Source organism: Lytechinus variegatus, chromosome 10, assembly GCF_018143015.1.
Source record: "Lytechinus variegatus isolate NC3 chromosome 10, Lvar_3.0, whole genome shotgun sequence".
NCBI lineage: Eukaryota > Metazoa > Echinodermata > Echinoidea > Temnopleuroida > Toxopneustidae > Lytechinus > Lytechinus variegatus.
The window spans coordinates 36,001,777-36,020,090 of NC_054749.1; the positions used below are offsets into that span (position 1 = coordinate 36,001,777).

Genomic DNA, 18,314 nt, shown 5'->3' on the forward strand with positions numbered 1-18,314 from the left:
GGAGCTAGGAATCTTACCTTTTCAAACCAGTGAAAAACACTAGCTAGTCTTGTATGATGTTTTGTATGTTCAATGGCCAAGAGTGTACATGAGCTCGTATTTGGTAATGGCTTGTTTTTTCTGTTTTCTATTTAATTTTAGGAGAGTTACTTAGAGTGAATGATGACCTGAACAACATGTTTGTACGTTATGACCGTTATGAACGGTACCGTCAATCCCAAGCACAGACCAACCAACCATCTCAACCCCCGTCTACTGTTTCTTCAATGCCTCCTGTTGTTCCTCTTCCATCTCTTGCTGTGAGTTTGTGAGCTTCACGGTTGTGATCATTTTTAAAAAAATATTTGTTTTAATGCCTTTGTTTATTTTAGGTGGTTGCTGGTGGAACTTTTATTTTGATTTGTCCATCCCATGATTTTTCTCACAATAACTAAATAACCGCTAGGGATCATTTCAAACATGGTCAAATATGCACAGACTCTTTAGGGTATCAACGTCGAGCTAGGGTCACAGAGGTCATAATATACAATGAAAATGTCATGCTCTAATTTTATAAACCAAATGAATATTTGAGGGATCAAATAATTAACTTGGCTCATGTATGAATATATGTGAACAATGCTTTATATTAGATTTGGGATTCATGAGGTCAAAGGTCACAGAAGTCTTGATTTGATTATTTTAGAGGTTAGGATATAATCTTGATTTTGCAATAAGTCTAGTCATAAGTGACCCATGCTTTTACAGTTCTTGGGTTCAAACTCAGATTCTTATTCATTTTGATACTAGGTAAAGATGAATCCAATCCAATAGAAGAGCACTTGAGTGGAAAAGTAGATTTTCAGAAATTTGATTAGGGGTGATAGGAAATAGAAGTGAACGCAGGGAAAATCTTTGGTATATCAATTCTTGGTTGATTGTAATGTCGAGCGTGACTTACAAAGAACCTTATGAAATGATTCCCTGTATTGCATTTTCATTTCAGTCACAACCTCCTGTGCAAGGAGAGAATAGCGTAGGGACGTTAATTGATCTTGGAATGGATGAACCAGCACCTGTTCCATCCTACCCTCCACCCGCATCAACGGGGGCACCACCAATGGGTGGGGGCGTGGGGTACCCTCCACCAGCATCAACGGGGGCACCACCAATGGGTGGGGGCTTGGGATACCCTCCACCAGCATCAACGGGGGCACCACCAATGGGAGCACCACCAATGGGTGGGGGCGTTGGTTACCCCCCACCCGCATCAACAGGTGGATTACCTTCATACGATGGCCTACCATACCCTGAAGTCTCGCCAGCATCTGGTGCTCTCACTAATCAACTAGCTGGTCTCTGTAAGTGTATATTAGAATGCTACTACAGATACTAAAACATGATTGGTCAATAGCTGGTCACATGATACTTATACCCTCCAGCAAAGCAAAGTTTGAAGGGGAATATAAGAACTAGTGTAGGCCTACTGTTGGAAGGGTGGTCGGTTGGTTTGTTGCAAATTTTGGAGATTGAAATATTTCCTCTGATTTTTCCTAGTGCATATGAGACGGTACAACCACATTGATCTTGGATCTTAAATGGGAAAACTTTGTTGGTATGCAAACTATATATTATTGCAATAAATATGGGAATATCGATTTGTTAAGCTACTTAATGTTATCTTAGTTGAATGTTAATTACATTAAAGTCTTGCTAATCATAGAGTTTATTTTTGTAGTGGATGCCACAAATGGAATATAATGGGCAGGTGTTTATGCCAAAAAGTGCATTTCTAAGAACACCTCTGTTGAAAATGATATGGTCCAAACAAATCTTCATCTCAGAAGTATCGAAGAAACAATGTGCCAATAATTTGAGATGTAAATGAAGTAGGGTAATTGGGTAATTCATTTCAACATAGGATATTGCATATTGTCATAGAGGGACAAAATGCTCACTTTTAACTGGTAAGGCTTCTTATTTGTCCCATTGTTCTACTAGCAATGACTGAAGGAAGTGTAAGTAATACACTTGGTCAGATCAGTAATGTACCAACCTCAGTGAATCCACCACCACCTGAAGATGATTTTGATATGTTTGCACAAAGCAGAGGAACAACATACCAGGACAGCATCAGATCGTAAGTTACCCCCTTCCCCCTCCCCTCCTCTTCTGTCTCATATTTTACCCAGGGTAGTCACTTCAGTTCCAAAAACTGTTCTCCTAGCGGGCCCTGCTTAAAGGACAAGTCCACCCTAATGAAAAGTTGACTTGAATAAAATGAGAAAAATCCATCAAGCATAACACTGAAAATTTCATCAAAATCGGATGTAATGTAAGAAAGTTATGACATTTCAAAGTTTTTGTTTAATTTCACAAAACAGTTATATGCACATCCTGGCTGGAGTGCAAATGAGGAGACTATGACGTCATCCACTCACTATTTCTTTTGTATTTTATTGTATGAAATATGAAATATTCTAATTTTCTCCTCATTGTCAAGTGAAACAACGATTAATTCCTCCCTAAACATGTGGAATTAGCATTGTTTAATACTATATGGTTCAGTCAAGTTGGTCCTTATTATCAAATCTATAAAAAATGAAATATTCTATAATTCAAACAATAAAAAACAAAAGAAATAGTGAGTGATGGACATCATCTTCTGAGTCACCTAGTTGTGCATATCACTGTTTTGTGAAAAATAAGCGAAACTTTAACCCTATCTAGGCGGGGGGGGGCCTCGGAGGCCCCCCCTCAACGAATCGCGCGATAATTTCGCCGTGCGAAATTTTTTGACCGCGCCGCTCGGTGACTTTTTACTTTCAAGTCTTGCGCAACTTTTGAGACCAATTTTGCGTCACCCGGGTACGTGGTTCCGAAATTACGCATCATTATGTAAGTGCATGTCAGACCGAAAATTGCTCAAAAACGTGATTTCGTGTACAAAGTCAATGCAAATTGTGTTTTCAACCAAAATTCATAAATGTATGATTATTTTTAGTTTTGCTGGTCTAAATATATTTATTTTATACTTTTTATGATCACAGAAGAGTCCCCAACAAATTTCATTGAAAAAACAATGAAAAACAAAAGGTCAAAAAACAAAGAAATACATAAGAAATTGCAAAAAACAATTTGATATCGCAATTTTTGTCATGTACACTTGCTAAGAACACCACAAAGAGCTTGTATACCAAAAATTAGTACATTTGGAGCTTTATTTAGGGAGTTAGAGGAAAAAGTATGATTTCGCATACTAATTACGCATAAATTAGCATAATCACTTAATAGCGATTCGCATGAAATAAATTACTATACAATCTTGTAGATTATGTCCCAGGCAACCCGCGTGCCAATTTTCGGCACGATCGCGCGGTCGACGGCCGAGATCTTAAGGGGGGGCCTGGGAGGCCCCCCCCCCCCCCCCCGGCCTTATGAACTCCCAAAATACCCCGGCCTAGATAGGGTTAAAATGTCATAACTTTCTTATTTTACATCCGAGTTTGATATTTTCAGCACTATGCTAGTTTGATTTTTTTGTATTTATTGAAGTCAGCATTTTCATGGGGTGGACTTGACCTTTAACAGGATGTTTCTCCCCTCCTCTCTCTCTCCCTTTCTCCTTTATTGAAAATAAAGACTGTAAATACACATTTCTTTATATCCATGAAAGCCAGGTTGGAATTTGTTATTTCCAGCATAGTTCATCTTCTCCTTTTTACGCTTTAGTTTAATGTAACATGTACAAATTAACCTTGATGATATTGTAAGACCACAGATTGTGAATCACATTAACCAACCATATGGCTAGGCAACAAACAAATGAAACCTGGGGCCCATAACACATAGCTGAGCAATGATCGTAGACACATTTTTCTATGACTGATTCCATTGACTACAATGTACAATCAATCGTAAAAATCAAGCATACAATCAATTGCTAACCTTTGTGTTATGGGACCCTGGTCTCATTTGTGCAATTAAACTTATATTTGAAAAGCCTTTCTCAAATTCCATGAATCATATCAATGTTTCCATAATCTAAACTTCTTTACTAGGCTATTCATGAGAAATGATCATAATTTTAGCAGTTGAGATGACTGGAGTTTCTTAGTACTTGATTGGATTCCTCCAAAAGACTCCATAAAGGTGTTTAAACTGGAGGTATGTCATGTGTGGTCACCAACTTATGGCTCTATTTTTACTTTCAGGGCTTTTTTTAAAGTCATGTATCCTGTGTGTAGAGCTACATATAGCATTCCAGCGTCTATGATGTTACATGTCCCGTGTGTTTGATTACAGGGGCAGCACGTATCAAGACAATACAAACCTAGACCAAGGAGGTGGAGCATTGGCAGGATATGTGCAAAACAGATCCCTACCTCCAGCAGTGAGTATTACTTTCTAATCCCTCTTTTAGCAGTTAATATTAGCTTATATTACATAGGTTATATAGATCCGAATTAGTGATTGAAAAAAAATCATCACTGACCAGAGCTGCGAGAGTCGCATTCAGTATATTCTTGGTCTTGATGTCACCTCAGTGGATATAAACCTGTTATATTTCCTGAGGCGATTCACTGCTTTAAAGTTGAATATTCAGGATGTTTGTTTGATTTATGCACTAGTGTATATTGGATGATGTGCAGGTTAGTTGTATTTTTCTATAATGATGTAGATTAGAGAGGGATCATTAAACCAATTCAGACTCTAATGGCGATTCTTTCAGTTCTGATCTATCTGTTTTATAAATAACATTTCATCCCCTTCTGGACAATATTTTTCCTCAGCACTGTGCAATTTGGGCAAAATTTAATTTCCCTTTGGAAAAATAAAACTCCATCGGGGGAAATGAAATGTTATATTCAACCTCTAGGCAGGCAATATTTGACTACTATTCCCTTTTCCAGCAGTGAGTATGAGTTTAAAGAGGAATGCCAGTAGTTGCAGTAAACACTGATTTTATGAGAAAGTCTGTAAATCCAGGCTTAATTGTCAGTATATCATCGAGGATCTAGATCTGGTACAGTTACATAAACTGAAGTTTGTGAAATCTTGAAATCTGCACTGAAAAATGTTCACACTGAAAATCACCAACACAGATAGGAACACGTGGGACAGTGTATTATTATTGCTGGAATAAAGACCCGAAGGAAGTGACCGAATCTGCACTTGTTTTGCTTATTTCTCAGCAATTGCACAATTTCTTCAAGAATCCTTTGGCACATATTTTTTATTCATATAAACAGACACTTGGGTGGTCATTATATAAGATTCTGTAAAAATTCATTTTGAGATCGTTACCAAAACTGAAATTTATCTTCAATCCCTTCTTTTGCATCCTTTACTTAGATTTTAATAGCTTGCTCATAAACCACAATAACAGTTCATTTCTATTATCACCTCAAATCAAGAATTTCTTGTCAGTTAAGGTAAGATTTTTACCTGTAAATATGTCATCAGAGCATTGTGGCCCAGTGAATTACTTTCCGGGTGAGGTGAAAGGGTACCCAGTAGGATTTACTCCTTGAAAAATTTAGCTCCTATTAATATGGCGGCTCAGCTACACCCGGTGGGTGTTTCATAAAGCTGTTACGTAAGATAAGAGCGACTTTAAGAACGACTGGTGATCCTTTCTTGTGGTAAATGGTATATTCATTAGTGATGGTTAAGCGCGTATGAAAGGTTCACCAGTTGTTCTTAAAATCCCTCTTAATTTATGAACAGCTTTACGAAACGGCCCCCAGGGGTAATAATATGATACCATGTATCAAAGCGCAGTTGAGTATATGCACATAGTAACTGCGCTATATAAATGGACATATTATAATTATCTTATCTTATTCATGCATTCAGTATGATGCTGTAGTCAAAGGAGAGGTAAGAATATTAGGAAGAATTAAAAATGTATGTTTAAGGAGCATTGGAAATCAAAGCTTTCTTTTATTTCAAAAATAGGCATTTGTGTGGATAAAAGGTCAGTAATCAAATGTCTCATAGATGGAATATATCCAACCAAATACATTTTGATTGGATCCGTCTAGTTTCTTGTAACATTATCAAGGGTTGGTATGAATGCAATCTTTATAGAATTATCTATACCTGTACACATATAACCAATTAACACAGAAACTGAATCAAAATGAAATTGTGAAAGTTTTTGTTAAAAGGTTAGAAGAAAGGAACATACACCCTAAAGCATACACCCTAAAGCGCATTTCTGTATCACACTCTTTCAACTTAACTGGAAAGTCTATGAAACACTGCAAGTTTTCTTTGCAACATGTGATTTTAAATTGTTAGGCACAAAAGAATTCATATTGTAATGGAATACTAGTAAAAGAGATCTGTTAAAACCACAAGTAGGATTTTTTTGTCTGAAATAATACATTTTGGCATTAATTTGTCCAGTTAAATATACAAAAAGCACTTTACAATCACTATATAGAACATGCTCTTTAAGTGCATATTATATTTAAAAGGGGGATAAGAGAGTAGATGAAATTCAATGTTTTGAGTTTGTAATGTTTGTCTGATAATTCTATTATTTATATGTCAACATTGTTTTGTGCTGTTGACATTGAACCCATTTCTGTATGCTTGTTTGATCTAACCCATGACCTATTTTCACCCGTAATCATGTAAAGTTAATAGCACTGTAACAGTTGTCTTTGCTGTGACACATGTCAGAAATCCCACTCGGTGTCTTTTACTGTAGTACTCTTCTCATATCCTCCGTTGTATTATCTGCTGTATGAAAAGACTAGAAGACATGGCTCTGACTTATCATATTCTGTTCTATAATACATAGCAAATTATACATATAATTTGATTATACATGTAGTTTACTCTTTCCAACCTAGTGAATGCAGGGGAAAAACTGTAATTTATTGTTCATTTTATGGTGGTCTTACGAACTGGCAAATGGCCCATACCGCATCTAAATTTTTGCGGTTTTGTAAATATCAACCTCAGTTTTAACAATCAAATTTACTTATTTGGGGAATAATAAAGGTTATATTTTTTGTTCTTTCTTGCAAACCAATGAATGTCCATTGCATCATTGTATGTATTATTCTTTGCCAGAGTCTAAATTCATTGACTCACATAAAACATTCATATGATTATCTGCTTGTGCACAAATATGATAATGTTGATTAATTTACATGTAATATTTCAGTATGGGATGTAAACTCTCTCACTGGTGAATGCCCAAAAGGATACGGATTTAACAATTCAAAAGAGATAAAATTTTGAATGCAATATCTAAGATTATGTTTTTTGGGCAGCATGGAGTTTTAACTGACCCACAAGACTGAGGACAGTATATGTATTACATTTTAATAGAAATCTGCATGTTCAGACTAGATTGAATAAATGTTTCCTGGATTTACATAGAATAATGTTAGTATAAAACTCTGCTGAATTTAGGGCGTGGATTGACAATATTTTCTTTGAGGTTTGTGTTTTGATTCTGCTTGATTAGTGTGAGAATGCTGTTTAATTTGTATATTAATAGAAATCTATGTTTTTTTTGTGAAAAAATGTGAACGCATACTATTTCATATGAAGGCAGTGTTTCCATTTATTTTTCTTTGAGGTCATATATGTAGTTAACAATGCCTGTTTACTGTACAATGATAACCCTCCCTGTATGGTTAAAGAAAATAGTGCACACTAAATTTTGAAAATTAGGAACATAATTTTTATTGCCCGCTCTGCAGTTTTCTTATCTGGATTATTTGAGGGTGAAATAATGAAAGCAGTAGTCTGTCATACATTGTTGTTGGTCTTAAATATAGAACATAATTGAACGCTTCCCCAAAAGTGTGTTTTTTGTTAGTGTTTTAATTTGTGTTTCTTGATTGTGATTCTAACCTTTCTTTAGACCTTTTGTTTGTTCCATCCACATGTGGACATTGATCCGCAAGCGTTTGCCACAACATCAACCCTTGGTTTCAAGGACCGCTTCATTCCATGTGATGTTTCATTCTGTCAGGCCATTTATTGATTGATTGTTCTCCACCATGTGAGATGTGGGGGGGATACTGAAATTATAACATGATACCTATGTGCCGCATTAAAAACAAAAATAGGGGCTATGGAACTAAACTTTGGTCTTAAAATAGGGGTCTCCCGAACTCCTCTCAGATCAACAATTGCTAAAAATACAATGCTCTGGAATGGTGCAAATTCTGTGTTTCGGAGCGTTGCATGAATATGCATGAAATTGGTCATAACGCTTCTGCGCGATGAACCAATCAGCAGTCTCCTAATTGCTGTGCAGAGCTTTGGCTGTCCATTGAACACATTGAATGCCACTGTGCTCCGCCGGCTATAAGCGGGCACTTGAATGAGAGAAAAAAAATGAAATTGACAGTCTTTGGAAGAGGGAAAATAGGAATTTCTTTGGCTTTCTTCAGTGATCCCCCTCTCTTCCTTTTCATTTCCCTAGCCATTGATTAAGCACACTGTTATATTGATATGTTTTATTAGCAACCAGCCCCAGCATCAAGAGGAGGAGGAGGAGGAGTGGATGAGATGGAACAATGGCTTACAGCTAGTGATTTGGTAAGAACATATATTTTCTCATCATCATTATCATCATCGTTATCATCATTACCAAATCATCATCCCTCATTATCATTCATAATCGTTATCATTGTCATCATCACCATCATCATCATCACCATTCTCATCTTTACACCATTATCATTACATCATCACTTTCAATCATTTTCATGATATCAGTTTCATCATTTTTATCATCATCATCATCATCATCACCATAATCATCATCATCATCATTATCATCATCATCACCATAATCATCATCATAATCATCATCATCATCATCACCATCATCATCATCACCATCATCATCATCATCATCATCATCATCATTGCCATCATGATCATCATCATCATTACCATCATCATCATCATCAGTCATCATCATCAATCATCATCATCATCACCATCATCATCATCATCTCCACCAAAAAAGTATATTACCATTTTCATTCTTTGCCATTGTATCATCATCACCATTATAATGAACTTTGTTAGTTAGTGTTGGACATCCAGCGAAATGATTTTGCTCAAATGATGTTAAGTGAAAAGAAAAACATTGCAATTGGATTATCAAGATCTCACTTTTTGCGTAATATTGATATATTTTGCTTGAGTTATTTTTTCTGCATTCATAAGTGACACACAATGTTTCATTGAAAATCTATAATATTATAATATTATAATCATATGTTATATAATAAAATATTAGATAGTATAGTGAAACAAATATCTTAAGTAAGTTTCAAAAATCCCACGCAAAAAAGTAAAATCAACATTGCACATGCACAATTGCAAATAAGGACTATCATAAGCGTTGTCATTGAAGGTGTGACAGCCTCCCATAACAGTGTGTTTTGTCTATGCAGCTACTTACAATTCCTGAATAATATTTGATTTTCATTGTTCTCAGAGTAAGCCACAGGATACCTTTGCAGCAGCCAATACTAACTCAGATGGTGGTGATGCTGGTATTAGTAGTACAGGTGGGTGGAGTGCTGAGAGATTCTAATTATTTTCATTAAATATAGATCTAATATATATCAGAAGCCTATTCTATGAAGAATGGTAACTATGAAAACTGCTTAATTACCATGGAAACCTTGATTGTGATTGGCTGCCGAGTCATGTTACCATGGTAGCTGACATGGTAAAGTTACCAGAGTCATAACTATTTATGAAACAGCCTCCTGATCTCATTAGCAGAGGCATCATTCTCAATTGCACACAGTCAATATTTCATCCAGTTTTACCTTGTATACACCTACATGTTTGAGTATGTTTAGTTGTTTGTGTTACCCTCTTGTTATTGAACTCTGATAAATTGTTATTGAAGCCTCTTAACACTTTGGTATTAAAGGGTAAAAACCAGAGATGTCATTCTTCAAACGTTGCTTGATTTGTTTCTCTCCTTCACTCATGTTCTCTCTTCACTCTCTGGATAAGTTCCCTTGTTTTCTTTTAAAATATTTTGCTCTTATGATTAGTGAATATCACCGCTTAAGGGATTGACACCTTGTGAACTAGTGTTTCTGATGTTTCTGACTCTCGCCTTTTAAACAGAGGGTCGTGGGTTCAAATCCTAGCCATCGCATGTTTTCCTACAGCAAGAAATTTATCCACATTGCGCTGCACTAGACCCAGGTGAGGTGAATGGGTATCTGGCAGGATGAATTCCTTGAATGAATTCGGCACCAATGATGGTAGCTTGAGCCAAAGCCGGGATAAGAACAACTGCGCTTTGTATCCTCAGGCAAAAAGCACTATTAAATCCAGCTATTATTTTCAAACTTGGTTCATGAATCCATATTGGAAGCGCAATTATGTGATTAGAGTTTAGGGTCATAAGGTCAAAGGTGAGAAAGGTCATTTGAAAATTTGAGAAGTCAAGGTGTGTAGTTTATCTCTAATCCGGCATTAGTGAAGGCAAACATTTTGACTGTGTGTAGTTGAGAATCTATCTAGGTTCTTTGCTGACTCTCAATCTTTGTGCTCTTGATTTGTGTTTCATTTAAAGATTTTTTTTCCCATTTCATTCTTTCATTCCTTCTTTCTTCGTATCTTTCTCTTTCATTGGAGGTGTAAAGGGTGAAGGTAAGATGGTACTGGATGTGATTTAGCATGCGTCTTAGTGCGTTGCATGTCTTATGAGGCCCCGTCTTACTAAGAGTTGTGATCGATTTCGAAATGAATCAATCTCGGCTATGGAAATCAATCACAATACACATCACGATTTACAAAGATAAAAGCACTAATTTGTCACAGGGATAATGATGCATGCGTGCCTATATAGTCCTATGTCAAAATTATTTCTAGATGATGGTGTCGCTGATTTTCTATATCTCTGATTGATTGGATCAATTGTAACTCTTTGTAAGGAATGGTCCTGTTCTGTTGTACTTCATATTGATCCTACGTTCCTGTTAATGTATGTACCTTTACCTCTCCTTGTTTCTGCCATTCTCAGTGCCTGTTGTCCAATCTTCAGTTTTTTCATTTGCTGTGTTTTGTCTTGTACTAACCTACCCCCTCTTTCACATCCCCTCTCTTTCTCTATCTCTGTGTTTGTCTCTCTCTCTCTCCTGCTCACTATCTCTCTTACTATCTGGCTCTGTCTGTATGTATCACTCTCAGGTTCTCTCTCTTTCTCTCTCTCTGTCTTTTTCTTTGTTTGTCTGCCTGTATCTAAACAACATTGGTTTTAAAGGTCAAGTCCACCTCAGAAAAATGTTGATTTGAATTGATAGAGAAAAATCAGACAAGCATATTGCTGAAAATTTTATCAAAATCGGATTCACAATAAGAAAGTTATGACATTTTAAAGTTTTGCTTATTTTTCACAAAATAGTTACATGCACAATTTAGTCACATGCAAATGAGAGAATTGATGATGTCACTCACTCACTGTTTCTTTTGTTTTTATTGTTTGAATTATACAATATTTCAATTTTTACAGATTTGAAAATAAGTACCAACTTGACTGAAGCATAAAACTTTAACAATGGTAATTCCACATGTTCAGTGAGATAAAACTTTGTTGTTCCACAGGACAATGCAGAGAAAAAATAGAATATTTCGTATTTCATGTAATGAAATACAAAAGAAATAGTGAGTGATTGATGTCATTAGTTCCCTCATTTGCACACCAACCAGTATGTACATATAATTGTTTTGTGAAATTAAGCGAAACTTGAAAATATCATAACGTTCTTATTTTACATCTGATTTCGATGAAATTTTCAGCGTTATGCTAGTTGGATTTTCTCTTTTTATTCAAATCAACTTTTTGTTGGGGTGGACATGTCCTTTAAGTACAGTGACCTTGCCCTAGCACAAGTAATTCTTATTGGTATGATTATCTTTACTATCTGTAGGATCAGTACGAAAGCAGAGGCATTGCATGGCATTTAATTTATTTCTTTTCTTTCACAGAGTTTGACAAGTTTTTGCAGGACAGGGCTCAAGTGGGTGCCACACTCCCAACAGCCAACATTGGTAGCCATAGCAACGTGACAGCTCCGGCATCCACACAACAAAACAGACAGATGCAATTGAATGAAACGGACAACACCATGTTTGCACTATAGGTTCCACATTCTTTACTTTATTCTTATCATCATCTAAATCTTATTCAGGTAATTTAAAGTGTACGATAAGATTGTACCAATCAGAGTATTTATATTGTCTTTATTGTAATGCATTCACACGTGCACTAGAGTGTGTATGGGGTTGGTGTATCCTCAAGGCACAGACCCACATTTCACCCTCCCTCACATAAAAGCTTGGGCTACTTATACAGTGCAGGGTTGCCAAACAATAGGGCTCCTGCATGCCCCCACCCACCCCTCCCACTTGATACCCCTTTCATAAACCCAAGTATGAGGCTAATAGCAGCATAATTTGGTCGTAAAATCGGAGGAGGACCAGAGTTATCCGCATTATTTTGATGCTGCAATTATAGCAGCATCGGGACCAGATTTTGACTCTATGAACGCATTTCGAAAGTAATGCGGATAATTGCCATGGTGCGATCACACGGTCACCCTTTTCCAACGCAACCCCATCGGAGGGGGCGTGTGCAGTTGCCACGACGATTATCCGCCTTTTTCAGGACGGGCGCTCGTAAAAATAATGCGGATTATTTTTGGAGTTTGTGAACGCTATTTTCATTGAATTATCCGCATTATTTTAGGCGGCTAATTGGAGGATGGGTTTATGAAAAGGGTATTAGTCAGCTTGGGATGTTTCTCAAAGATTAAAGTGTGATTAAAAGTCAGGTTCAAGTGTCAAAATGCATGTAATATTTTACACATCATCTTGATGTATAGTCAGTGGCTTGGTCTGACCAAGTAATGGTGTGTTATATACTGCACAAAGCTGGGAATTTAAGTGTGATTTTAATTAACACTTAAATCTTTGTGTAACGCCTCCCTTCACTTTAAAAAACTACTTAAGCAGTAAGCCACCTTCACTCTTTGGAGATGGAGGTGTCTGGAAGGCTATAAAATTTCAAACTTAAGATAAGTATTGTATCCTAATTCAATGGCCCGTTTTCAGAAGTCAGGTTTAACTTAGACCATGGTCTAACTCTGTGCTAAAGTTATGGGGAGCCAAAAGTTCAAAAATTCAGTTTGTATTGTATATTTCTTATGTTTACTATTTTGTTTCCTTATGCTTACATAATGAAGGAAAATACTTCAGTAATCATTCCCAGGTAATTATGAACAGTTTGGGTGTCATATGAGTTAATTAATTGAATGTGTACTGTTTAATAGGGATTTGTGCTCCAATTGGCTCTCCATAGTTAAACCACAACTTTAAACCAGGGTTCAATTTTAAATTCGAGTTCAGAATACGGGCCAATGTGTTTTACATGTAATTAAAATCAAACTTGAAATTCTGTATCTCTGTATCTTCTCTCCATCAAAGACGTGAGCTTTAATTGGTGGTATGTGGTTTATTGTATATATTGCCTTGGACAATAGTATATCATATAAATGTATATTGTTCAGCTACTGTAATTAAAGGACCTGTATTATAGGAATGAAATTCAAAATTTTTATTTCTACGTGAAGAAATGTAGGTGTCTGCATTTATGTAATGATTATGTTGATTGTATTATATAGAAATTTTAATGCCGATCTATGTGTATTTCATGTCTCTTGTTTCATTGTATTGTATTGTATTCCATGTTACAGATAGAATATACTTCTCATTTAAGAATTTGTTTTTATCAATAGAAATATAAGAGTTAGTGTCAGTCCTGCCACCCATCCCCTTGTCGAGTGAATAACACTAGAATCAGACTGGGTTTAATTTGGATATAATCTAACTGCAAAGCTGATATATATATATTAGAGATCATGCATTATATATAACCTGCATTTTGTAAGTCATCCCAGTTTAATAAAGTCTGAACTTCAGATGAGGAATCAATAAATTAATTACAGATGATGTTATTTCATTAAATGAAAATGAAACAACCAATATTTTCTGTTTATTTATATTTTTCTTTATCCTCTCTGGCCTACAGATTAATATGTGAATTTGAGCAGCATATTAACAAGGGAAAAAGTATACTGCTGTAAAAAAAATGTCGTGTAGTATTTCACTGATAATCCCCTGGGCCTCTTGAATGATGAATGATTATAGTAATCCTACACTAATACTGCGGTTAAAACCATTAATTCACTTCACAGTTGATATCTTCTACCCAAATGTTGCTCATATTATAGAATTGTTTAGAGGCTCTGTATAGATGGGTTGATTGCTCTGTAAAGAGTAGATTGGGGAATTTCAAGTTTGGTGCAGGAGACATTTTGGTGTTGCTCTTGGGCCCATTTTTACTTCAGCATTAGATTTGAAGTAAATTTGGTGTTAACACAAATTTTATAAAAACTTAGATTAGGATTTTGTTTAGGGAAATCAAGTTAAATTGTGCTTCTAACACAAACACTAAACGTATATACTACTAAATATATTTACAGCCCGGACTGGAGTTAATATTAATTGTAGAACTTTGCAAGAAAAATAATTTCATGAGAAAGTCTTTAACATCAAGATTAAATGTCGCCATAATATTAAAGATTTAGATCTGGTACACTTTGTGAAATGTTGAGATCTAAGCTGAAAAATCATTTTACTGAAGATTGCTAACACAGATAAGCATGTGGGACAGTGACTCTTATCATTGCTTGGAAAAAGGTCATGCATCTTTCTGAAATGTCATGTTTCTTTTTCTCATTTTTCAGAGAATATAATTGTTCTGCTAGAATCAAATAGCGCATAACTTTAAAGTAATATACAGTCATTATACAGAACATACAGACACTTGGATGGTCACTTTATTGGATTCTCTTCTGACTCATATGAGATCATTACCACAATTAGCATTTATGTTTAGAGAAGTAGCAGCATCAGTCTTTCCTTTAGTGCTTTTAAAGTAATGACTAAGCTTAGAAATGACATGTATGAACTGCTAAATATAAATATATGAATTTGGTAATCTGATACTTTTACATTGTCCTCACTTTTGAGTTTATTGTCCAAAATTGATGAAGGGAAGATCATTAGTTAATTTTCAGTGGCAATTGAAAAGTATATATTCTGTATATCTTGTTATAAGGAAAGTTATATATGTTTTACAAAGATGTCATTGATTTGTGGTAACAAATTTTGAATAGAGTAGTCATGAATACTGATAGGCACTCAACCTGAGTATGGGGCGCAAATTAATACATGACAAGAATTAAGGAATTACACTCTAATTGTATGTATCCTATATTCTGTATGATGTTGAACAGCCAGTTTTACAAATATAGCAAGCTGTTTGAGTATGATGCAATCCACTATTAGCATGTTCTCCTGTTACATTTAGTAGATTTATTCCCATGTTTTATTTAAATTATCTATATGTTTTTTAAATGATTGTAAATCTATTGTTTCCTCTTTTTCTTTAATTTGCCCTCTTTATGCAGATGATAAATTTTCAATTATAAATGAAGAGAGGATGAGTCGGATATCATCATAATCAAAGTCCTGATCATACATTTTAAGTTTTAATCTGGAATAAATCAATGATTTTTGTATAATAATTTCCTAATTTTAGTTGGTTAAAATAATCTTGTTGTTTATGACTGATAACCATGTGAATGAGGCATATCAATGAGAGGAAGAGTGGTTGAATGATTGTATATTGATGTCATTGTTTGTTAAGTTTGGAGTTGTTTGAAGCAAGGGTTGTGATGAAAAGAGCTTTCTAAAATCAATGTAAAACATTTAAAACAAACATATTTTACCCATTCTGGTTTAGATTTCCTTACCTAGCATCAACGCCAAATTATGAGTTGAAAAAAAAGAATGATCTAAATCTCCTCATTTAAAGCTAACACCAAGGTAGAGTCTACCCAGGATCAGCTGCATTTCAAGCTTGGTGTCAATCTGATGTTAAACCCAACACCACTTTAAAAGGTCAACAAACTTGAAATCAGCCATTGGGGTTTATTCTCTGTTGCATAATCATAGCAAAAAATGCACCCTAGTTTATCTAGACTAACATGTATATTGATAATAAATTACTTTGTGTACCCACATTTTATTATAATTATTCATTTATGTCATATTTTATTGAGATCAGACATGATGGAGCAACATATTATTTGTTAAAAAATCATTGATTTAAAATTGAAAACCATAAGATTGGTTGCTATTATTAGGGGTCTATTCTCCATTGTAATATTTGTGTTATCACTTCAGAATCATTATAATTATGATCATGCCTAATTCTACTTATGCCTGTTTGATCTTTCAGATTTTTTTTGTGACCAAAGTTTTATAAAAAGAAACTACAAGCCAGATCGATAAATATGTAGGGGAGGGACAATAAAATAGTGATGTTGTTCATGTATAGTTGTAGAACTAAAATATGTCTTGAAGGGAATATGTCAGTGCCATTTTGTTATACCACTGTCTTTGGAGACAAAATTAAGCTGAGGTTTGTGGAATTTAAGTTATCGGTAAGCTTTACATGTCGGAAGCCATTTGGGTTACAAACATGAAGAATGAAATCTTGGGAAAAGTTCTATGTTTCTAAGGATTAGTGGACACAAACATGGTTTTGGGGATGTACTCTCTACAGTCAAGCAATTGTGTTGTATGCCATTGGCACATAAGCATGTCTTTTATTCAGGGTTAATTTCTTTGTGAAACCAGGGCTCCGTAACACAAAGGTTTGCGATGAATTGCAAACATGAAAAAACGCTCTGATTGGTCCCTGGTCAGTATTTTAAACCTAAACGTTGATATTGATTGGTCAGTTCATTTAGCGGTCGATCGCTAATCTTTGTGTTACGGAGCCCAGGAAGGTCTTAATCCTGGGTCCTATGGAGTGTCCCATCTCCTTGCACTGGTAACAATACATTTTAGTGACTATCATGAGAAATTTGTCATGATCCGCTGTATATTGATGGTCAATGCAGTCAAATATCATATTTGTTTAATAATAAATTCCTAAACTTTGTGTTATGGAACCCAGGCTACATGTATGTGTTAGTACCCAAGTTAATCAATGATCTTATAACTTGACTTTAAGTCTGCTGCCATTTATGCTTACATTTTGTTCTTGTAAATTGTTCTTTGATGGGTTTCTCTGTTTGTGATTTGTGTGATCTAATCAGTGACTTTCAAATATTCTTGCATATCTCTATTTTTGCACTAATATAAATTTGGAACAAGTATGGATATAACATGGATATAGAATGGACAAGGCAATGTGTTTCAGATGTAATTAAAAACTTACATGCAAATGATCCTGTGTACTTTGCTTTTTGTGAGTTGTGGTTGTAAGAGAATAAATTTTAAAAGCTGTGACTGGTTCAAATGTTATTTAAACTGCAGTATAATGTAGATCCTATTAAAACCTGTCATTTCACCCACTAAAACAGTTCAGGATAATGATCTCAAACTATTTAATTGTGGTTTTTGTCTCACCTGCGAGGCAGAGTGAGACTATATGGGTGCCACTTTTCCGACGGCGACAGCAGCGTCAACACCAAATCTTCACCGAAGGTTGAGTTTTTGAAATGACAGCATAACTTAGAAAGTATATGGACCTAGTTCATGAAACTTGGAGATAAGATTAATCAAGTATTACTGAACATTCTGCCTGAGTTTCAAGTCACATGACCAAGGTCAAAGGTCATTTAGGGTCAATGAACTTTGGCCAAGTTGGGGGTATTTGTTGAATTACCATCATAACTTTGAAAGTTTATGGATCTACTTGGACATAAGAGTAATCAACTATCACTGAACATCCTGTACAAGTTTCAGGTCACACGACCAAGGTCAAAGGTCATTTTAGGGGCCCGTTGCATAAAACTTTTTCCCTGAAAAAACTCAGGTTGTTTTTACCAGAGTATTTGTCCTGTGTTATAGTCAATGGCAGAAATCAGACTAACCTTAGTTTTCAGTTTTTACCAGAGTTTTCTCAGGTAAAAAGCTTTATGCAACAGGCCCAAGGTCAATGAACTTTGGCCATGTTGGGGGTAATAACTTTCAAAGTTTATAGATATAGTTTATGAATTGTGGATATGTCTTAGGTTGCATGATCAAGGTCAAATGTCATTGAACATAGTATTGTATCATTTTATGAATGGTGTTTTTTTGTGAATAATTATTTTATAGTAGTTTTCAAAGTCAGCAATTGAATCGTGCGATGCAGCTAGGTGAGACTGCCAGAGCCAGGTGCCAGAGGTAACCGTAAT

At 35.4% G+C, this 18,314-nt stretch overlaps 1 protein-coding gene across 5 annotated transcripts in view; it reads left to right on the forward strand.

The window, feature by feature from the left end:
- LOC121422847 (TOM1-like protein 2) overlaps nucleotides 1-12,466 on the forward strand; it is a 29,389-nt gene extending 16,923 nt beyond the window's left edge. Inside the window, exons 8-16 of one of the 5 annotated variants that reach the window (XM_041618064.1) lie at nucleotides 142-299; nucleotides 986-1,116; nucleotides 1,168-1,340; nucleotides 1,981-2,119; nucleotides 4,285-4,372; nucleotides 5,839-5,862; nucleotides 8,479-8,553; nucleotides 9,467-9,539; nucleotides 11,986-12,466. In XM_041618064.1, the coding sequence (XP_041473998.1) occupies nucleotides 142-299; nucleotides 986-1,116; nucleotides 1,168-1,340; nucleotides 1,981-2,119; nucleotides 4,285-4,372; nucleotides 5,839-5,862; nucleotides 8,479-8,553; nucleotides 9,467-9,539; nucleotides 11,986-12,140 (1,016 nt within the window). In that variant the 3' untranslated portion in view covers nucleotides 12,141-12,466. Of the gene's footprint in view, nucleotides 1-141; nucleotides 300-985; nucleotides 1,341-1,980; nucleotides 2,120-4,284; nucleotides 4,373-5,838; nucleotides 5,863-8,478; nucleotides 8,554-9,466; nucleotides 9,540-10,640; nucleotides 10,648-11,985 lie in introns of all 5 variants that reach the window. The other 4 variants (XM_041618065.1, XM_041618066.1, XM_041618062.1 and 1 more) reach the window with 4 other exon arrangements.
- Nucleotides 12,467-18,314: the final 5,848 nt, after the last annotated feature.